Source organism: Adiantum capillus-veneris, chromosome 6, assembly GCF_014529385.1.
Source record: "Adiantum capillus-veneris isolate H3 chromosome 6, ASM1452938v2, whole genome shotgun sequence".
Taxonomy (NCBI): domain Eukaryota; kingdom Viridiplantae; phylum Streptophyta; class Polypodiopsida; order Polypodiales; family Pteridaceae; genus Adiantum; species Adiantum capillus-veneris.
This window is the reverse complement of record NC_140936.1, coordinates 11,928,928-11,952,546: the sequence shown is the minus strand read 5'-3', so window position 1 is coordinate 11,952,546 and position 23,619 is coordinate 11,928,928. Positions and strand designations below refer to the sequence as shown.

Sequence of the window (23,619 nt, the reverse complement as noted above, 5' to 3'; positions counted from 1 at the left end):
CGCGATCTCGTCTGGTCTGCAAGAAAAAAGAACCACTTTCTATGTCAAAATGTATAAGTTGTAACAGAGAAGCAATCTCCACAAACTTTTGAATGAACCGCTGGTAATACGAACACAAGCCCAAGAAACTACCAACTTCATGTACATTCTTTAAATCAAACCAACCTCTAATGGTTTCAACTTTGGCCGGGTCCATCTTTAGACCCTCTGCACAAACAATGTCCCAAAAATTCCATCTCTCGCAAGGTAAACCCGCTCTTTTTCCCTTTAACTACCAATCGATGTTGCCGTAGTGCCTGCAAAACCTGTCAGATGGTAATTGTGCTCTGCCTCACTCTTGGAGAAAACAATGATGTCGTCGAAAAAGGTGTCCACAAATGACCGGTACTCTCTAAAAATCCTGTCTATCATCCTATTGAACGTTGCGGAATCATTCATGAGACAGAAAGGCATCACCAAATATTCGTACAATCCAAAGGACATCCACATCGCGGTCTTGTATACATCTCAAAAGTGTACATAATTCTTAAGTTGTGTTAAAGTTTCGGTGAACCTGGGAAATTACCTTCCCTTCATAAGATCCTTAGAGCGAAGACGCTCAACTTGATGATCACTTGGCTCGATCTTAGAGCAAAACCCGCTCATCAAATAATCTAGATTCCTCAAGCACAAGCCGTAGTTGTCGCTTGTTCCTTCTCTCCTTAAGAGAGTGTTCATTCACTTGTGCAAAAAGCATTACCATATCTTCCCTTACCGTGAAGGGGGTGTGAGCTTAAAGAGTACTCAAGCTTCATGAAAGCTTTTCTTTGCTTGAAAGCTCAGAATGGTTCCTTCATAATTTCCTACCCGCAGTAGCAGGTAATCTGTTCGAGAATTACCGGATACCAGATCAATAGTTGACCTTCCGGCTAGTTAAGCAAACCAATTCATCTCAGAAAACAATGTTTCAGTTTGATCCTGCTCTCATAAACACTCGAGAGTGATAGTCCCGGTTAGACATAACCATATCTTGTGCAAAAGAGCAAACAAGCACAATGCACTTTATGATTTCCTCAAAGATGTAACTTGGATTGAAAACCTGCCCTCTCACTTAAAGTTCGAGGGTCTTCTATTCAAGAACTCAGGAGTTAGATTGAATTCCCTTACTCCAAACTTTCTGTGTTCAATGATTCCCGTCCCACTACGGGGATTGGATTCTATGTACACTAAGGTGTACCCTTTCAGCTTTTATTGCTGACTCTACCATCTGCTGCAAAGTATTTTGCAGATGGTCTACAAACTTCGGGCAAAAGTCCTTTGTTGAATTTCTTCATCTTTCCTTCCTCAGAGAGGATCGAGAGTGGAGCTACCTTGGCAAGAGTGAACCACTACTTGCTTTGACTCACTCGTGTTCCTACTGGGCAAACCCATCCCAATCTTCTTGGATGCCTTCCTCAAAGTGCAGAGTAAAAAAAATTTGTCGAAAAATTCAGCCTTGAATTGAATCCAAGTCTTGTTGTAAGTTCCTTGCAGAGCTTTGGTATACCACCAAGTACTTGCAATCCCCTTGAGGTGTTTAATCACATGCCTCATCTTCGACGCTTTTTCAGAAATTGCCGTTTGCAAAGGCAACTTCAAACTTGTCGAATCAAAGCGGTAGCTTTCGGGGCATCTTCCCTTCCGTCAAAAGTATCAAACTTGATTGGAAGTGTTCCTAGGTCTAGAGACCTTCTTCATATCCTTCCCGAGATGACGGGATTTCTTGGCTATGGTTCTGGATTGATGTTCATGGATATCTTCTGAATTCTGAAGGACCTCGAGCATTCCGCTCCTTGGATTCTCTAGGTTCTTGAGCGTCATGCTCTTGTTGCCTTCTCAGAGAATCCCAAGTCTTGTGTCGACTTCTTGCAGAGAGAAAAAAATTCCAACTCTACGAGCTTTTTCCTGCAAGACTTAGATTTCCGCCTGCTTACTTCTTTCTTGGCTTGTCATGGCTTCTTCCCGTATCTTCCCAGAGTCGTCCTCCTTTACTAAGAAAGAGAGGAGACCATGCTCTGATACCACTGTCACAAACGGGAGCGCATAACAATATAAAATACATTCGGATAAATAGGATTTATCACTTATTACTGAAGTTGGAGGATATAGAGAGAAATAAATAGAGAGTGAGAAGATCGACAGAGTACTAGGGACCAGAAGATGGGCCGGTCCCCCCCCCGTAATAGTATCTTTATTACTGAGGAGAAGTCTATACAAGCACTTGAACCGAACGTATTACCACGTTCGTTCTAGAATAAGACTCGATGGTTCCCGGAAGCCTCAGCTTCCGATTCCTAGAGCAAAACCCTATTCCAAGGAACTTCCGTTCCTTATTCCAATTCCTCGAGAATCAAGGTTCTCGCCTCTGGATCTCACCTTCCAAACTCAGGGCATGACATCCCTGCAACTCTCTTTTAGAACTCTATTTCCAGAGTCCTCTTCCCGCAGAACAACTCTGCTTTCCCGGACACGAAGTCCTTACTTGGGACTCCCAACTTCCGGATCACAACTTGAGAGACTACCTCTCTCCGATCCGTGGATCTACTTCCCAAACTCGGGTACGAAACCCCTGGGTTGATCTGGCTCTAGTTCCTCAGAGCGCTTTTCTCCTGCAGAGGCTCATACCTTCCTCTGCTTCTACTCCCTCACTAAGAGGAAGTACACCTGCAAACAAATACTCAGAGTTCATAACATGAAAATCGTTACCTTCAAAGTCTCGACGCTCGAAACGCAACTCCGTTCTCGAAAAGCAATTCCCCGGAAGAGATCTCTCCATAGAAAATCCTCTCTTCCAATCCTACACACAAAAGAGGTGTGTTCTCGGGTTCCCTCTCGTAAATCAGCCCCGTCTATGACGTTTATGGGCTGAAAACAGAGAAAAACAGCAACTTGTCGCGATGGAAACACGCTTCGTAGGCACTTCTTCACGAGGGAACTCGCGCACTATGTCTTGGAGACATCTGGTACACTTGGGGCAGCCATGGGCATCACCGGCAACGTCTTCTTTACGGCTGAAATTTGCAGCAGCATCTCCTCCTTGCAAAGATTGGTCCTCCTCCTGAGTAAGGGCATGTGATGCTTGTATAGCTCCTAGCCACGGGCACAAATAGCTCCTCGCGTAGCGATCGCGGCCGGGTTTTTTTTTTTTTTTCAATTTTTTTTTTTTTTTCGATGCTCTGCCAGAAAAAGAGAGAGAAAAGGCTGGCTGATCTGTTGCCTTATTTATCAGATGGCTGCCCACTTATTAAGTGGGCGGTCGGTCACCTTTAAAAATGGTTTGAATCTGTCCAAAAACTCAATAAAACCGTATAAGTTAAAAACAATGCTTTCACATCACTTCCCAGGCGTCCCTGGATGCAATCACATGCACAGTTGCAATGCAAACATAGACTTCCTCGCGAGAAAGCATCTGCTTTCCCGAAAGGCAATCCTGCTTTCTCATAAAGCATCTGTTTTTCCTCAAAGTTTCCTCTGAACCCATCTTCATTCAAGTGCTTGCTTTTTCCTTGTGCACAATTCTAACACAGTTCGGAATTTCCTCCGGACTATGGATATTCCCTTTCCGATGCACCCGTCACCCACCTTGTGACGCATCAGGAATACCCATCACCTAGTCCTTTCCTACCGAACTTACGGTACAATCTCCTTCACGATGCTGTATGTCACCCATCCTATGACGCATCAGAGATGTCCGTTCCCGGATGGTCGGATACTTCTTTCCGATGCTCCCTGTCACCCATCCGATGTGACGCATCAGAAGTACCCGTTCCTGGTGGCCTTACAGATATTCCCGTTCTCAGTGTTCCCGTCATTACTTTAAATGACGCACTAGGAATACTCTGTACTCGGATGTCGCCAGTGAGAAAAGCCCTTTCACTTAAAATTCCAATAATTCATTTAGAATTATTTTTCCTTGGTGTTCCAAGCGAGAAAACCCTCACTTATAAATCCAATAATTCATTTAGAATTATTTTTCTATAAGATAACGCCAATTTAGCAACATCCCTCTCACTTCTACAGACGCCTGGGGCCAGGGCCCAGAATGCCTCATCTCTGTACACAGTTCCTGAGCAACCCCCCCTTCCCGACTCCCCGATCCATGCCCACACACATGTGCTTTTTTCACCGCTGAGATGGTGAGGAAAGCCATTGACAAGATGAGGACTGGGAGAGCATATGATCATGATGGCTTAGTGGATGAGCATTTCACGCATGCCAGAAATTTACTAGCAGAGCTTCTAGCAGTTATGTTTAACCGTGCCATGTGTGAGGGCTTGCCTGATACTTGGAGCCTATCTACTATATCGGGAGACCCTATGGAGCCTGGGAATTATCGCACTATCATGATTGGACACACATTGGCACGGTTGTACGCATCTATTCTTGAGGAGCAGCTGAGTAGATGGGCAGAGAGGGAGGGGATACGCGCAGCCAGGCAGGCAGGTTTCAAGAGGGGTTTTTCTACTCTTGACCATATCTTGACACTCAGAGCCATCATTGAGGAGGGCAGATCGCGTGGGAGACGGATGTATTGTAGCTTTGTGGATTTCTGCAAAGCATTTGACACAGTGCCCAGAGCTAGATTGATGCGCAGATTACAACAGATGGGAGTACCCACAGAGCTCATTTGGGGGATCATGGCATTATACAGGTCAGTAGTAGGGCATGTACGCACCCGAGAGGGTCTCTCCACACCGGTTTACTCCACTATTGGGGTGAAGCAGGGCTGCCCGCTCTCTCCTACTCTATTTGGTAAGGTTTCTGACTACATTGAGAGAGATGGTGATAGAGGTGCACAGCTGGCAGGGACATGGATTCCACTATTGTTATATGCTGATGATATTGTGTTGATCTCCGACTCTCCAGAGGGGATGCAACGTCACTTGGATGCTTTGCATAGGTTTGCCCAGGAAAGTGGTGTGTCCGTCAACCTTGGTAAAACCAAGGTCATGGTATAAAATACCACCCCACAGTGGATCATGAGGTCAGCGCAAGCATTCACATACGGCCAAGAGAAGGTGGAGTATACAGATGCTTACACTTACCTTGGAGTGGTTTTTAGTGGGCCAGCATTTTCATTGAGGGCAGCAGAGACTAGATTGACCAGAGCCCATGCAACATTGGGTAGATTTGAAAGGATGTGTTCACAGGTTCAGTTTCAGGAGCCTCGGACGAAGCTCTGGCTCTTTGACACTTTGGTGGCTTCGGCATTGCTTTATGGAGCTGAGATTTGGGGCCCTTCATTGGATCATCATGGGAGGACAGGCCGCAGTGATGGATGGGGGGACATGGAGAAGCCTCTGGTCTCTATGATCTCGCAGCTCATTAGAGCCAAGGCTTCAATACCACGTGCTATTGTACGAGCAAAGCTAGCTGCCCCCCCACTAGTGGTTGAGGCGCTCACCAGATATGTCTCCTTCATACACCGCATGTGGGAACTTCCCAGAGACAGATATGCACGCCTTGCACTTGAGTCCTCTCGACAGTTAGCCATGCAGGGAGATACAGCATGCTGGTATGGGGAGATGACATCATGGTTTTAGGCGCATGGGTTCAGCATAGACAGATTGCCTCCCTTCCAGTACTCACTGGATGGGCCCTCTCTGATTCTTACACAGTCCGAGATCACCAGGCTCATTTGCCAAGACTTGACTCAGCTAGACACCAAGAGGACATGGATACAGCCAGCACAGGAGCTAGGCACGAAGATGGCTTTCTACAAAGAGCATCTCCTCCAGCTTCAAAGGATGGTTTTGTGACGAGGCCCAAATACATGGACACCCACTTGTCTCATGGGATACGATGTGCTATTGGCTAGATATGCACATCCTCACACCAGCTGCGGATCGAGACTGGGAGATACAGCGGAGTACCATCAGAGGCTAGGACATGCCCCCTGTATGACATCGAGCCTGAGACAGAGTTGCACTACACATGCCACTGCCCCGTCTACTACGAGATACGAGGCCGCTTCCATTGCTTGTTCAGAGAGGGCTTTGGACCATTCTCTAGAGTCATGCGGTACGAGGATCAGAGATGCCTGGGTTTGTTTTTGCTCGAGCTGCGCAGACACAGAGAGAGCCTGATGAGAGGAGAGGCTAGCCAGTCTCAAAGACAGATCACAGACTTCTTTAGAGCTGCCACTGGACTCCCGAAGGAGTTACTACCACAGCAGAGCTCGTCGCCTCACACCAAAGGCACACTGATCGACCGAGCGACTAAGCTGGGGAGATCCAGACGCCCACAACTGCAGAGGACTACACAACATCGACAGAGGCTGCATCAGAGAATTCGGATCACTTTGGCTCGACATGCACGACGCCCAGTCAGACTACTGGCCATGGAGGAGATTGATGAGATCCGCTAGCGACCGACGCTGGATCTCCTGTGATCTAGCTATCCCAGCTAGCTGTTTAGCTGCTTAGTTCACACCTTGCAGTTTAGGATTCCATAGTATTTTATTTTGTCATTTCTGTCATTATGTCATCTTGTTACTCTGACTTTGTATCAGATCCACCACATTGTAACTTTTTGGTCTCATAGGTCACTTTGGCCTTTTGAAGACGTTAATATAACATTTCATTTCATTTCCCCTCTCTCTCTCTCTCTCTCTCTCTCTCTCTCTCTCTCTCTCTCTCTCTCTCTCTCTCTCTTTTTTTTTTTGTAAAAATCAGGGCTGTATATTACTGAGTACAATAAAATCCCCAACAGATGCCAAAATAGCCTGTCACGTGGGGTGTACAAGCTGAATGTAAGGATGATAGCCACTAGAGTGACAACTCAACTAGTACAATCTCATGGTGGTCTATGTGATGAGTGGAGGAGAAACCACTGAGGGGGGGCATAATGCCAGATAATCTGACGACCTGTAAGTGTGAAAAAGAGTGGAGCTCGGGCCCAACGCCGAAGAAAGGCAAATCGTCGAACCTCGGCTGCTCTAGATGTACCTGAGGAAGAATCCCACTGCCAAATTAGGGTGTGAATGATGTCCAGCCAAATGGCAGTAAGGGTATCCTGAAGGAGCTGTGGAGCCGCACTGAGAATGTGAAGACAACGAGCTCTCCAAATATTCCATAGTGTAATGCTAGTGATGACTGAAAAAACTTCATCACGTGTCTGAGGATCCCCCTGCCATGCGATCTGTGGTAACATAGCCAAAGTCCCTCGCCGATAACCAGTCGAGGTAAGCATAAGAGCTGGATCTGTGTCTGAGCCCTCGTAGAAAAGATGCGGTCCAGGCACCGGCATCAACCATGAGACAGAGCCCCAAGTGAGAAATCCATCCTGAACACCTGCTCTGCTAAGTAAAAAGCAATCTGGTAGCCACACTATATGAGAAGAGGAGCATGACCAAAGACAGTGTGCAGGTGACTCATGTAGTCGCGAAGGACATCGAGCGCATAACGGATCATGACCCATAGTAGCAAGCCAAGTCCCAACTGGAAGTCCTGCATGTGCAATCATCCACATGAAAAAAGAAATACGACGAGCCGCATGTAAATCCCAGAAGGCTGACCAAAACTGCTGTAGATAGGCATGGGAGAGACCTGAATGTAACCAGAAACGCATACGAGTGGGCTGCTTTGGGTGCTGTCTCATCAATGCGAATCTTCCAATTCTGACAGTGTACTCAAAAAATGATACATGTGCACCGGTGGGGTTAGAGTGAGGCCAGTGCCACTCTCTTGGGTCCCAATAAAGCTGTGATAAGGCACGACCCTCCCACACCCAAAGCCTCCAAAGGGCGGCATCAGCGGATGCGAAACGAGGGTCAACAAAACGACGCTTCCCGCGAGAGCCAACTACTCGTATGGCCTCCCATCGAGCGCCAGGGTAGACAAGGTGCGGAGAGGTGGTAGCATATGTCAATCTAGCATGAATCCCCTGAGAGGAGTCTAAATCAACTGTGAACAACATGGTGTCGAAACGAACCAATAAGAGAGTGCTCTGAGCAAAGAGACCTTCTGCCACCAGTGTGTGACTACTATCTATCCTTTTTGTTGATTTCTTTCTTATTATCTATTTACTTTCACTTTTTGGAAACACCCCTCGGGAAATCTAACTGCCTGCATTGCATAGCTAGTGTGGAACTGTCCAGAGGGAGTCCAGGCCTGAGGGCAAGAGAGCACTAAGGTTGGACAAAGACTATGGTTAGCCAAAGTGGGGTCATTGACTAGCCAAAGTGGAATCCTTTGCTACAGAGGCTACATTTCAATTCTGGGTGTGGCCACAGTGTACAAAGAGGGTCGGATGACCTAGAAAGATACAATGGCAGCATCTCCTAAAATTTAGGAAATTGCTATTTTGGGACCTGAAAATGTGTTGACGTCATTACCTCCGGAATGACAAGGGGAACATTTTCTTACTCTGCCGTGAAGTCAACTGGGCAACCGGTTGGGATATTTTTAGACGGCAACCCCGAAACGGGAAAATGCTTATAAATGTGCCAAGTGGCACCTTCTGGTGCACTTGCCTCATGCAACAAGAGTTGGCGCTGAATTTAGGAGAAAGAGAGCCTCATTTTCAGTTTTGTCACAGGTTAAGAGCTATGGAGTGCTTGCTTTCCCTCCTATGTACAGTGCGGTGCCAGGAGTGATGCCCTGCACGCTACGCACTGCCCTCTCTCTCCCCTTTGGCAGTATGTTATGCCCCTCTAGTGGGCTCTTCATTTGACCAATGTACAGTTGTGTGGGTTCATGCGCGATTGCCGAGGCAAGAGCCTCTTGCACAAGTACTGGATTAGCTAGCGGCTAATCCCCCCGCAGGTACAGGTGAATTCGGAGAGGTTTCACGCCAAAAATCTCGTCCGATTCAAAGGGCAAGTAGCCCTACAGGTGCGGGAGCTCGAGGACTTGCTACGGATGCGACCGGCACGCGAAACGGAGCCCGAAACAGTGAATTACAGCCTGCTGTGTATTTTTGCAGGTTTAGGGTTTTGGCCCTAAACGGACCCTAATACCCCCAAGAGGTTCGGGGACGCAAGGGGACCGCTGTACAGGTGATCTGGCGCATTTTCGGGGCTGAAAACAGAGAATTCAGCGTGCTGCAGATTCTCGCCAGGTTTTGCAAAGTGCCCGTATGCGTCGGGAAAGTCATTTAATACATGGGAATACTGACCGTGAAGGGTTCTAGTACAGTTATGCTGTCGAAATAAGGCCAGAACAATCAAAATTCAACCAAGGTTGTGCGGGGCAGCTTGGAAAGAACCACAGCGTTTATTCCCTCTTTTAAACAATAAAGAAATACCGAAAGGGGCGCCTAAGTTAGGGGCCAATCTGGTGTCGGTCTTCTCATACAGGTGCATTCTAGCATCTGTATCCCATTCCCCTGTCTTGTGTCACTATAGCACAGGTATAATAGACGACTAATAATGGGTGAAAGCTAAATCAAGGTTTGAAGTAAAGTCTACCGCCCTTTTTGGATTGAACAGGCCGGTTACATGGTTCCCAGCCACTACGTGGAGGTATCTGAACCGTGCCGCGCATGACTGCATCCCACTGTGAAGGAACGGTGGAGTCAATCTCAAGAAGTCTGTCTGTCACCCCGCGACCAATGTCATAATGTTCTGCTATGAAATCTGCATCCAGCATACGCGTCTCATGAAACAACCGCATAGAGGCAGCAGGGCCAGTGTCCCAAGCAGCCCAATCAATGTGAGTCCTCTCTCCAAGCTGACGGGGTGGGTTAACCGAAGAATCAAGAACTGCATCATTCCAAATGAGAGGCTGGCGCTCAATCTCCTGACGACATGAGGGAGGTGAGCGTATGAGAGCTCGTCGCATGGAAACCCAAATCTGAAGGAGTGATCGGATGAAGGGTGAGAGAGTGCGGGTGGTCAAGGGGGCATCCGTAAATAGAAAACGAAACCCTGTATGCTAAGTATGACCATCTCTAGTGCCGAGGCGTGGAGTTGCTGTGCAAAGAGCGGCCTGAAGAAGCATCTTCCAAGGTTCTTGGCCGGGAAAAAGACCCCGAACAATAAGCTTGGTAAGAAGGGCGCGACTCTATAATTCTGGATCAATAATGCCAAGGCCTCCCTCTGACCTAGGTCGAATAATCGTGGACCAGCGAACTCGAGCACGAGTATCAGTAGTCCCATCTGTGCCACTCCATAAAAAGTTCTGCACTAATCTGCGGAGCTGAGCTATCACTCCAGAATGTAGCATCCAACAAGAGGCCGTATACCATACTGTAGCCAGAACGACCTGGTTGACGACCAATGCACGGCCAACCAACGACAGATGACGTGAAGACCAATGACATAGCTTCCTGCGAATAGACTGTAGTACGGGTGCAAGCTGCTGCTGTAAGGAAACATCAAATCCAACCTGAAAGCTCAGATATCTGCATGTCTGGCCCGGCTGCAGCCATGTGAAACCATCAGCTACCCCCCAAGTAGGTATGTCATCACTGCCAACCAATAACCCATAGGATTTATGCCAGTTAATACGTGCACCACTGGCAATGCAAAAAACCCCCAAGGCCTCCCTCATGGCATCAAGCGCTGCTAGCAGATAGTGCAACATCAGCATAGTGTCATCATCGAACTCCTGATCGATAAGGTCCGGAGCTGAAGGTACGGGCATGGTCAAGACACGAAATGCATGACTCTGAGCACGAAGAAAATCTGACATAGTCTCTCCAACAAACAGATACAGATATGCTGCTAAAGGACATCCCTGTCGTACAGATCGAGAGAGCTCAAAACTGCGACTAACACGACCACCAATAGTAATAGCACTGCTGGCAGTCCTAAAGAGAGCAGAAACGCCTACTATCCATCGCGAGGGAAAACCCATCCTGGCTAGTGATCCTTCGAGAAAGTCCCACTCAACACGATCGTATGCTTTCTCGAAGTCAAGAATGAAAAAAGCGAGAGGTTCAAAAGATGATCTGGCCCACTCTACTGCCTCATAAAAAGTGAAGATATTATCCAGTATGCATCGATCCATGACAAAGCCTGTCTGAGAAGTATGAATAATATCTGGTAAGAACGGTCGCAAGCGATGGCTGATCAGTAACGCTAATATCTTATAGACCGAAGGGAGTAGGATAATAGGTCTCCACTGGCGGAGCTGAGTGGTATCACCCCCTTTCGGAATAAGAGATATTAGACCTGAGCAAAGATCCGGATGCATATATCCTGATGCAAAGATGTCCTGACAACCGCGAAGCAGTGGTATATGCAATACATCCCAATAAGTCAAAAAGAAAGCTCTAGTGAGGCCATCCTCTCCTGGATGGATCGAGACTCTCGATAGCAGCATGAAGCTCTGCAAGTGTGAAGGGTGCCAACAAGATGTCGGCCATAGTATCTGTACAACGGCGTCAGGTGTGATGCCAGATCTGCTCACGGGCAAGTAAAACCTCAGTAGTGCATACATCAGCAGTGAACAATGCCTCAAAATAATCTGCAGACATATCAAGAATAACATCAGGATGCATATGAAGTGTCCCCTGAGCATCGCACAAAGTCCGGAGGGTGGTGCCAGGAGGGCGCTCTTTGTGCGCGGCGAAGAAGGCTTTATTCATTCGATCAGCTTTAGCTATCCAATGAGATACCGAAGCATGATGAGTGAACTCAGACCTAGCCTCCTGGACACGACGAATTTCCTCTGTGAGCTCTGTCTGTCTAGCAGCGAGATAAGCATCCTGAGGCCACTCCTCAAGCAAGCGTTGTGTGGAACCAAGAGGAATGTGAAGATCAGACTCGCGTACTCTCAATTGTCGATGAATAATAGCAGTTTGATCACGGCAATAAATACTAGACTGAGTAATGCAATGAGCAAGGAACTCGCCAGGGGGACCACAATAAGAAGCACCCGTGGACCATAAGTCACGAATCTGTTGCTGCAAAACTTCAGTGTTGAGAACACTGTCAGGGATGCGGCAGCCCCGTCTCTGTGCAGAGGATCTAGTGAAGGAGATAAACAACGAGATGGGTAAGTGATCTGAGAGGCTGGTCCCTCTCCAAATAGTAGTAAATCCACCTAGAGCAGCTGCCCAAGGGCCAATGTAAAAACAATCAAGTCGCTCTAATAATCTCCCATGCTGTCTCTGAAACCCCCACGAGTAATGAAGTGTAGCAGGATGATGACCAAAAGAGGGCATGTGCCATGCATCAACACCTTGAATTGCTAGAAGAAATCGATCCCAAGCTGACTGCTCATCAGGAGAAATGGATGATAAAACAGGAGGTGTGATAGATCGCCAATCAGAGTCGCTTTCAACATTGTTGAAGTCGCCTCCAACAACCCAAGAGTCTACGGCAAGTAGAACAGTAGCCAAGGAAGTCCAAAAAGTAGCCCTCTCCCGGGGAGTAGTGGGTGCGTAGACTGACATAAAACCAATGATAAGAGTCATGAATCCGAAGACACACATAGACTGCTTTGCCAGCGACAAGGGTGCCATGCTGCTGAACTGAGGCCAAGTAACGTGGCCCCACTGAAATGCATACACCGCAACTCTGTCCATGAATGCCCAAAGCAGGCTCCCAATAAGTGTGAGCGCCGGAGGGCATGAGATTACCAAAGGGAGTGGCAATCTTATGCTCCTGTACTAATAATATATCCACAATGCCTACTACATGAGCGTGTAAATCTCTGCGAAGTAAAAGCTTGCGGGAACCTCTTACTCGAGAAGTCTGTAAACCATTAGCATTCCAAGAAACTACATGTAAATCCATAGTCTGCATGAAAGAATTGGTAAAGCATCTGACTAACTGCGCATCTTCTTGGAGGCAGCTGGGCCATCCAAGGGGTGAGCTTCAGGCGGGAGGAAAGCAACCCTCAAGCCCTCTCTAAAATATGGCGTCTCATTGCACCAACTGCGGACCTCAGCTTGTTTACATTGCATTACCGATGCTACAGCTTTGACACCCCAAATGCGCATAGACATAGGAAGCACCACATCTGAGGATACATGAATGACCATAGGCAATGAATAGCAAGCATAAACATCACTCCATTCCATAGCACCAATACAGGAAGGGAAGTGTGGAGACAATTCATCCGGAGCGGAAGTAGACAACCATGAATGAATCTGAGCCATAGATTGGGCATGCACAAAATGTAGAACCTGATCCTCAGACCATTCCTGAGCTGCGTGGAATGGAAGGAAAAAAGAATGGGTGGGCTGAGAGCGACTGCCTATTAAAGAGGGAACACAACCTGGCTTGTGATGCATAAGGTAGAGCTGCACCCGCAGTGGTCCTTCTGAGTCACCGCACATTTCGGCCCGATGAGTGCCCCAGGAAGGAGGACGAGAGCTGAGGAAACTGCGTGGGACGTAAGTATGAGCGGCTGAGGGAGGGGAAGGACCAGAAGGTGGGGGGGGGGGCAAGGGCGAGGGAGAGGAGGAAAAGGGAGAGGTAATAGCGGGGGATGGTCATCTGCATGGGAATAGGGATCTCGGGAGGAGGGGAAGGAGCGGGCGGGAGAACGGCATGAGAAGGAGGAGCAGGTAGCAGAGGTAAGTGATCCTGTGCTGAAGAAGAAGAATGGCAAGGAGAAGCAAGGGGTAATGGGGTGGTGGAAACTTGAGAGGGAGCAGGAGAGGTAACACTGGGGACAGCATGCGATGGAGGTTGTTGACGAGGACGGAATGAATGGTTACGACCCACTGTCTGCCATGCAGTCTCAGTAGGAACTGAAGCGGAGGGAGGGACATGAAGGGTCGAAGCTCGAGGAGCATCTGCAAGCTGTCGAGGTGCTCGAGTAGTAGTAGGAGGAACCGGTTGTTGACGCTGACCACGTGGCTGAGCATGAGTGCCAGGAGCCGACTGTTGTTGTCGCAGATGGCGTGGCAAGGTGGGGCAATCTCGTGCCAAGTGTCCCATCTCGTGACAATGTAAGCACTGCCCTGGGCGGCCGGTGACTACCATACGGCAAGAGTAGTCTCGATCACGCACAGCCACAGTAACTGTATCTGGTAATGAAGTATCCCCAAACACCAAGACCTGAATGCAAGGTGGACCAGAGGACTGTACTGGCGACCTGTTGACACGCATTGACTCCAAAATACAACACTTGGCACAGCATGCCTTGGTTGGCCGGATGATTGGACAGTCTCCACCTCGCTCTTCTATAAGTGATTGGTGTCAGACTGTATTAGGTACTACTCAAGGACGGGTCTCGGAGCTTACATTTCTTGGCAGAGGCATCTTCATGGTACGTCTTTCAAATCCCGCCACTGCCTCAGCTCTCCTGGCTCGGTCTCCGATACTCTCTGATCGCAGGATGATATACTTGACGAGGTGGTATCCCGAGTTTACTACTGAGGAGTTTGACAGTCGACACCTTATTCCCAGATTCCCTCTGACGCTCTCCTTCCCGGATATGCCTCTCCATTTTATTGATGAGTATCTCCTTGAGATGATTGCTGCTCATTTTGGCACAGTAGTTCCAGGATCCTGCATCCTCTCTCTCTCTCTCTCTCTCTCTCTCTCTCTCTCTCTCTCTCTCTCTCTCTCTCTCTCTCTCTCTCACACACACATTGGTTCATCGCTTCCGCACTGACAACTTTGACATGGTATCAGAGCTTCGTGCTTGAAGACCTTGGAGGAGTCCCACAAGTCGTGAGAAGAGCCGTTACTAATGGCATTTTCTTCATTGCTCCTTCCTCCGTTTTAAAATGCAGTTGGAGGAGGTGCCGTCGTCACCCGTCCCCAAACTATGGCCGTCAACATTGAGCACACTGCCAACGTTTTGAAACACTAGTTGCAGGGACACTTGCCGGCAGCACTGCTAGCCCTCTGCGTTTTGAGACGCTCCAACGGCAATTGTACGGCGTGTTCAAACACCTTCTCCCCCTCTTCTCGTTTCGATATACGCAACTACCAGCGTTGCATGTGGCTGTGTCACAAGACGGGCACCACGTGCCAATAGAACAGAACAGACTAACCAAACTTTTAGCACTTCAGTAACTACTGAATTGAAAGAGAGAGACGACACGCGACACGGAGTGGCGAAATTCCACCCCGGAGAGTATTGGCCCCAAACCTTGGCACCCTTTTATATTACTTGAACTCAGTGCAATGCCGGTACTCGCGCTCTACACCTTCTCACTCAAGCGTGCCAAAGATTGAGCCTTCTGCACTTATTTAAAGGCCCTTGGCCTATGAAAAGCAGTTTACATGACAAGCCTTCAAACTCAAAAGCATCTAGTCCAAAAGCAGATGCCCAAAAGCTGCTAGCATGATTTACGGAAATCCGTACAACTGCCACGTCAACAGCACAAATCGAAGAAATCCGTACAAGCTGCCACGTCAACATGTCAACCCAATTTGTGTAGCGTCCGTACTAATGCCACGTCATCGGCTACTTTATTTTGATGTCTTTGGGTTACTTGGGTCCCATCGAACGGGGTTCCATAAGTTGGCGGGAACTTCTCTTTTTTAAAAATAGTCCACTCGGCAAGACTTTGCAAGTTGGTAAAACTTCTTCTGTTGCTTCTGCTTCTTCACTTAGGGTTTAGGCCGGGATCTGCAAGTCGGGTCCGTTCTTCAGTGACTTGACACGTTAGCAGTTTGTGACATCTCCCCTTCTTGAAAGAAAGTAATCATCCGCGATTACAGCATTTCTGCAAAACAACTCAAGTTAGCTCAAAAATTTCCGAGGGACAATCAGCTTGCTCTTTTTGTTAAGGAGTTGGCTTCTCCTTTGGTCCAAATGGAGCTCTTGATATTCCGGCGTAGTAAAATTAGTCATCATACCCAGACGGCACTGATCTTCCACGAGTGTCTTAATGCACTAAAATTACATACCCAGGCAATCTCATCCAATTAGGAATATTCAATGGTTGGCACATCACAATGCAACACAAACGCTCACATATGCATGTTATAAGACATATAAACATAAAGTCGCCGACGGACACTACCCCCGCAAATAACCATCCAAGTCTAGGCCATGAGTTGTTCAACGACTCCCTCATCACTCCTCCCGCAAATAACCTAAAAAGGTCCAAGCCATGAGATATAGAGGTCTTTTACAACCAAACGCCTCCTAAACCGCAGCCTGCGTCGTTTAGAGGTGCTGAGAGTAACGACTGCTTTCTTGGATAGTCACTGGAAGAGCAACAATGAGCAGTACCACTTTCTCTTTGAGTTTGCCGTGTGGCTAGCTCAGCTTCGACTTCTCCATCCTCTGCATCATAGACAAAGTCCATCTGCTTCAAGAATTCTGGATGAATGAAGTTCTCTATAGCTCGTGGGTCAGAGAAAATCAGGGCTTTCAAACCGTTGACTTTGCCATATGCTCGACACAATTCATTTGTACTTTCAAGGTATATGCCATAGATGTCACGTACTAATCCAATGGCCGGTTTAGCTCGATTGGCTGGAGATGGTCCTTGGTTTCTGTCGACCATCGGCGCGGGCGTCTGGTCCTCCAAGGGAATGAACTTAAGGAAGGACACCGGAAGGTACACATCGAGAAACCTTTGGTTATAGTCATCCATGGTTTCGATGGCAAGCATTTTCAAGTTGCCCCACTCTGCCAAAATCCGGACTTCAAATATATAAGTCGTGTAACTGCGTTCGAAAACTTTCTTGAAAGCTTGCCAGGTCCTTGGACTCTAGAGCATGCAGTTGTGTCACGATTGAACTTCACCGTTGCATAGCATTATCTTTAAGAAATCCCGCTGCTCGAGAAATCTTGGATTCTTCTGTATAGTTCCCCAAAGCATAGATGTTGTCGAATTGTTGTAGGAACTGCAATGCTTTCTTCCGATCTTTCACCCTGGAAAAAGTGAAAAATTTGACTATCGTGCCGCCATCCTTGAAATCTTTGGGTTCGTTAGCCGCCTATCCCGGGTATGGATAATAAGGGTATCCATATGGGCTCCAACCATTGTAGCCTAATGACGGTGGTGGTGGGGGAGGTGGGGGCAATGGCGGTGGCAAAGGCGGATCAGTGTCAGATGGCTGCACCATATTCTTGAAGACTCCCCCAATCAGACAGACGGCTGAGAAGGTTGCCGGTTGGAAGCTCTTGTCCTTTCTGGTGTCAAAGGAGGATGTACCACCTGGGGCATCAGAGGGGGTAACATGTAGTTCAGAAATTGTTGAAAACTTTGCAGCATCGGAAGATTCTGTTGAGGATGCCGCGAAAGAATGTCGTGAAGCTCGTCAAGAAGAAACTGCAAATATTCTGTTGAATCCATGAACGCCATGTCTTGGGTTCTTTATGGCTTATGCCCTGTAAGACAGAGCAATGAAGACGAGAGCGCCCGATGTGCGATGAAGTAAGCGTGGGAGTGGCTAATAAGTCCCGGGTCGGGACCCGAAGATACTTCAAATAAAATTCCAGTACACTCTAGTTTGCTTTGTCTACTCTTTTGTAGGACCGGTATGCTTTTAGAAAAGCACACGCCTAATGCTCTGATACCACTATCACAAGACGGGCACCACGTGCCAATAGAGAAGAACAGACTGACCAAACTTTTAGCACTTCAATAACTACCGAACAGAAAGAGAGACGACATGCGACACAGAGTGGTGAATTCCACCCCAGAGAGTATTCAACCCAAACCTTGGCACCCCTTTCCGTATTTCTTTATATCACTTAAACTCAGTACAATGCCGATACTCGCACTCTACACGTTCTCACTGAAGCGTGCCAGAGATTGAGCCCTCTGCACTTATTTAAAGGCCCTTGGCCTATGAAAAGCAGTTTACATGACAAGCCTTCAAACTCAAAAGCATCTAGTCCAAAAGCAGATACCCAAAAGCTGCCAGCGTGATTTACGAAAATCCGTACAACTACCACGTCAACAACGCAAATCGCAAAAATCCGTACAGGTTGCCACGTCAGCATGTCAATGCAATTTGCGGAATGTTCGTGCTAATGCCACGTCATCAGCTGCTTTATTTTAATGTCTTTGGGTTACTTAGGCCCCATCGGACGGGGTCCCATAAGTTGCGGGAACTTCTCTTTAAAAAAATAGTCCACTCGACAAGACTTTGCAAGTTGGTAAAACTTCTTCTGTTGCTTTTGCTTCTTCACTTAGGGTTTAGGCCCCTTGGTCGGGATCTGCAAGTCGGCTCCGTTCTTCAGTGACTTGACACGTAAGCAGTTTGTGTCAGGCTGTGCCCTGGGGATTGAAGCTCAGAGGGGCATCGAAGGTGGTCCTTTCCTGATCAGCTTTGGGAAGTGTAAAAGCGACTTGCAAGGGCACCAAAAAAAAATTATTGGAGTTTTGGAGCGGCTTGGTGGAGCTTTTTGCGGCCCTTTTGAAGTGCGAGAAAGGAGACTATTTATTTCTAGATCTTGCACCTCCAACATGGGCCCCGCTTGCTCGAGCGCCAACAACAAATTGAACGACAATAATTATGCTCATTGGAATTTGATCATGCGACTCTCGTTTACGTAGAAAGGCTTACAAGATATAGTCGATGGCTTGGAGCCGCATCCTACAAGAGATACCAACAACAAGTACACCTGCCTTCAAGATGAGGAGCACCTAAAATCATGAGTTGATTGGGATGCGAGCAATGCGAAGGCAATGTCAGCCATTGCGAAATCTCTTACTAAGGAAATTTCTCAAGCCATAAAGACTTTGAAGACTGCCAATGCTATCTGGTCCAAGCTCGTCAGAATGTTTGATCGAGATTCTACGATGAGTTTCGTTCCATGCAGTCTGTCACAAAGTGATGACGTGGCATGCCTAATTGGAAGAGAAATGACCGAGTAGACAAGAGAAATTGTCGGAAGCGTGGTCATTTGTTTAAAGATTGCAGATCCAAAGGGAAAGACAAAAGCTCTACAAAGGACAAAGGCAAAGGCAAGCATGATGAGGAAAGCAGTGATAATGACTCAAGGAAGGATAATAAAGAGTATGCTAGTGTGGTAGAGACTACACTGGCAAGAACTCTCGAATCTAGTCAAGTGGATGTCGTATGCGACGTATCTAAAACGCTATGGATGAGTCCACCAATCCATTGTTGTTGGCCAGATTAGGGACAAGATGTGTTTCAAAGTTCATTGTCTAGGTAATTTACTTATTTGTCAAATCTTAGGAGGGGCAATTTGCTAAGGTGAGTATATAAGCACATCTAGCCCCCATCGTATAATAAACAATTCATTGCCAAGGCAGGTTGGTTCAGAAGTCTCTCTCTCTCTCTCTCTCTCTCTCTCTCTCTCTCTCTCTCTCTCTCTCTCTCTCTCTCTCTCTCTCTCTCTCTCTCTCTCTCTCAGTTCATCCTTCCGCATCGTCAACTTTCACAGGTGGCTATGGCCTGCGCTCGAAGGATTTCGGAAAGAGAATCCAAGATAGTTTGCAGAGCGGTTATGCTCTAAGATCAAACCAGAGGATCATCGAGTAGAGAGCTCTGTCTCTCGAGTTCATGACAAGGAAAGGAAGTACCAAGTCTGAGATCTGAAACGGAGGGTTTCTCTTGTCCTTGTGATCGTATAAGATTCTTCAAATAAATAAAGATAACTCTTTTGGGGGGGGGGGAGCACCACGTGCCAACGGAAAACAACAGACTGAACAGACTTTTAGCACTTCAAATAACAATTGAACTGAAAGAGATGAATGACACACGAGATGAGGAGTGGCAGAGTTCCACCCCAGAGAGCACTGGCTCCAAACCTTGATGCTGTCACAAACCGATGACGTGGCGTTGCCATTTTGGGTAGCAAAAACACACACTCTCTCTAGCAGGAAGTCCCAAAAAAAACGCATTGCAGTGCTGGCGTGGCAGCAACGTACGGACCCCCGAAAAACGTGGCAAAATTTGTAGCGAAATTTCCGAAAAGCACTACAACAACTGTACGGAAGTGTAGTTTTTTACGCAGGAGAATTTCTACGCAAGCTTTTTGGGAGAGCTTTTGGGCCTTGCTTTATTTTAAGCCTATTTTAAAAGAGCTTTTGATTTTGGCAGCTTTTGGAGCTCTGCTTTTAGCATCCCTTATAAACTTATAAATAAGTGGACAAGGCTCCCACTCTTTAGAGAATCAAGACGCAAAGTCCGAGAGTGAGACCCCTCCCACTCCTTGTACTTTGAGTTGCAAATTAATACAAAAAGAGATACCGAAAGGGGCGCTAGTCTATGGGGCCAATATCTCTAGACACGGAACTCCGTCGGGCCGTGTCGAATCAATTGTGAATTGTGAACTGTTTTGAAGTGAATCTCTGCTGTGTCGCGGTAGAATCTTGACTTGGAGCGTCCAAGTTTGTTACAGACGCCCCTTTCGGTATTTCTTTATATTGCTGGAATTCAGTTCATCACCAGTAATCCATCCTCTGCACCTCACATGGAGCATGCCAGAGAATGAGCCCTTGGCTCATATTTAAAGACCCTTGGCCTATGAAAAGCAGTTTACATGAAAAGCTATAAACTCAAAAGAAATTGGTCCCAAAAGCTGCCAACGCGTTTTGCGGCAATCCATACAATTGCCACATCATCAGCGTAAAAGGTACAAATCTGTACAGGAGCCACGTCATCAAGCCAGCGTAAAATTCAAAAATCCGTACAGCTTTGTCAATGCAAAATCCAGAACTTTGTATTGCTGCCATGTCATCAACTCGCCACGCAATTGAGTGCGTGTGTACGGGCTTGCTTTACTTCAATGTCTTTGGGTCACTTGGGCCCCATCGGACGGGGTCCCATAAGTTGGTGGGAACTTCCCTTTAAAAATAGGCCACTCGACAAGACTTTGCAAGTTGGTAAAACTCCTTCTGCTGCTTCGACTTCTTCTTCTTAGGGTTTAGGCCCCTCGGTCAGGATCTGAATGTTAGCTCCGTTCTTCAGTGACTAGATAAGTCAGCAGTTTGTGATGTGGGGGAGGGGGGGGGGGGGGGGGGGGGGGGGGGGGGGGGGGGGGGGTTGTGGACCAAGCCATCTTCTACGGTGTCGATCCTCTTATTCTATCTTCTCCCTATTCTCTCTGTCGGATTTAAGTCTATTGACTATTCGTGCGCACTCCCGTTTGTGACATGTTAGATTTTGGTCGCCCGAGCTTTTAGACTCAAATTTTGATATCGATTGCTTTTCTATATGCATGCCTATAAAAGAGTGCCCTATGAGTCACTTCTCAAATCAGTGCATGGTTACAAGATTGTGGAGAGACTCCCGACGATTGTATCTATGATCATCAATAATGAAAGAAGTACCGCGTGGGGCACCTTGCTTAGTTTCTCTAGAGAGTTGTGTGCTTGATACAATGGTAGACTAAACTTGTCAGATTCCTCTACTCTTGGAGGGCCCCCCAATTCCCGGTCTTGTTGTGCACCAAAGATCTATGAGGAAGTATTAAGTGCTTTGGAGGTCGTCGCCTTGGTTTTCCATCTAGATCTAGTGAGTGAGGGCTCCTTTGTGCTTGTGCCCAGTTTTGTGAGGTGGTTCTAGTTTCTAGGCGAATTCTCTTCTTCTTCTTCTTCTTCTTCTCCGGGGTGCACACCACTGGGCCTCTTTTAGAGGGCACCCGTACTTTATGCTATGACCCTTAGCCTTCCCCATATTTATGGGTTCTGGGGTATATTGGAGGGGATCAGGCACTTTTGCTGTACTTCTATATTTGTGGGGGTTGGGGGAGGGGGGGGGGGGGGGGGGGGGGGGGGGGGGGGGAACCTTGCAAACAGATCATGCTAGCTGTATTACTCTTGTGTGTAGGGTTTGCCAACAGGGCTTGTCCCCTTTTGCACAACCTTTGTGTATGTGTGCATGTTTCATATTTAAGCTGACTGCTGTCCAGAGAGTTATTATCAGAAAGCGATTGTGCCTCAGCTGAGGCCACAGTATCCTCCCCTGACACTTTGAAGAGTAGTATACTGGAGAAGGGAAAAAGATGAAAACCAAAGAAAAGCAAAGTTTGTTAAATAAATTAAATGTCCTTCTTTAGAGGGGAGGCGAGAGAACTAGCGAAGATCTTTACTAACAAATAGCTGATGCAAAGAACTGAACTTTGAAACCTTATTTGTAGTAATAACATGTTCACACATCCTTCACATTTTTCCTCATCCATTGAAACGTACCCGCCATATAATGGAAAAAGCTTTGAAAAACTCCAAGGAAAATCATAGCCACAATGCGCCTCAACAGTTTCTATAACTCTCAATATCATCCAGAGCCAGAGGGTAAAAAGATGAGGCCCAGTGATTCCAGGACCAAAGAAAGTTGCAAACCCAAGAAACAGTATTTCTGCAGGATGGGCATATTCTGATGTTAAACCAAATGGAGTAGCATACCTGCATGGATACAATCCGCATGCCAATATAAGTTGGCCAGTAACATTTCCAACCATGATGAGATCAGAGCCAAGGTGTTTGAAATCTTACTCGTGGTGGACACTGTGGATGTGTTTGTAAAGCCACTTTGTGTGAAGGATCCTATGGCCCCAGTAAAAAATGAAGTCTTCCAGGATAAAATAGGATGCAATTTGGAAAGTGACTACTTTCCTGTCAGAAGTTGCAAAATGTAGCGGTAAGTAAAAGACAGGCCACAAAACATCAAGGGCTATAAACACAAACACATCAGTTGTACTCTTGCTTACCACGAAGGCAGGGGCAGCTTGCTTGTCATACCCATCCATGTGAAAACGGGATATGAAAGCATCATCAATGGCAAGTTGACACAAGTATGATACAAGAGTAGGCGAATAATGCATTTTGTCTGAGCTTCTGGTGTGTTCATTTTACCCTGAAAAATGAATGTTGGTTAGAACAGTACTTCGAGCTTCTTCTATAGAGATGTAAAAACTGAATCGATCCCAAAAACCAAAAGGGAAGGCCTGTACAACTAAAACAGCGACAACCAACAAGAAGAACAAGCCTAGACCGGATGATGTATCTAGCAACCTTTCTCAGATTGTAAAGCAAAACACTGTATGGCTTATTTGAGCAAGAACTTGTGCTTCATACCACATAGAATCTTTGTCAAAGTATAATGTACAAAGGGCTGTCAATACATCATTCCTAGAACGTTGCCACCTTTCAAATAAGGTTTTCACAAATACGCATTGCTTGCATAGTCACACGCAACAACCCCAATATGAGCATGCACATGCAAAATGTACAACTGTGCAATCATAAAAAGTGCATTTCTGATCAACAGCTTACCTTCAAGAAAAACTTTCCAAAACATTGGATTTCATGAATACTCACTTGCACATAGTTGGCAGCATAAAAATGCTATATATAGCATTAAGCAAAAACATTCAAAATGTGTATCCTTGCATCTACCAACCTGGATTTTGTATTTCTTCAAGCCCCACATTTCCATGAACAGATATGGTAAGCCCGATAAAAAGAAGACGCCTTCATGGATGATGAAACTTCCAAGAGAAGCAAGTTGAAATTCACTAAAGTTGTTGATCAAGTACTGCAAATCAGAGAAACTAGCTTTGTGAGAATGAAGAAGGTCCAAATGCTTTCAGCTTAAAACCAACATATCTTCCCAAAATCCTTAAGATTAGTATGCAATGCCTTTACAAAAGAAACCCACCCTTGAGATCTACATTCTTTACATGCAGTACTTTTGCAGCATTTATGCGACTCAAATCGCTTGATGCAGTATTGTGTAAGCGAGATACATTGAGTTGTGCAGCAATCAAATCAACGAGAAAAGCCTACTGGAATCAAGAATATCTCCAATTTTGC

The 23,619-nt window shown here is 46.8% G+C and overlaps 1 protein-coding gene across 2 annotated transcripts in view; it reads right to left on the bottom strand.

Annotated features, from left to right (window-relative positions):
* The window catches only part of LOC147455154 (methylsterol monooxygenase 2-2-like), a 49,178-nt gene that overhangs the window by 25,312 nt on the left and 247 nt on the right, over positions 1-23,619 (bottom strand). For both annotated transcript variants that reach the window (XM_086513993.1, XM_086513992.1), the window contains exons 2-5: positions 23,207-23,341; positions 22,515-22,660; positions 22,300-22,419; positions 21,997-22,209 (exon numbers count right to left, since the gene is read on the bottom strand). In XM_086513993.1, the coding sequence (XP_086370119.1) occupies positions 21,997-22,209; positions 22,300-22,419; positions 22,515-22,660; positions 23,207-23,341 (614 nt within the window). The remainder of the gene's footprint in view (positions 1-21,996; positions 22,210-22,299; positions 22,420-22,514; positions 22,661-23,206; positions 23,342-23,619) is intronic.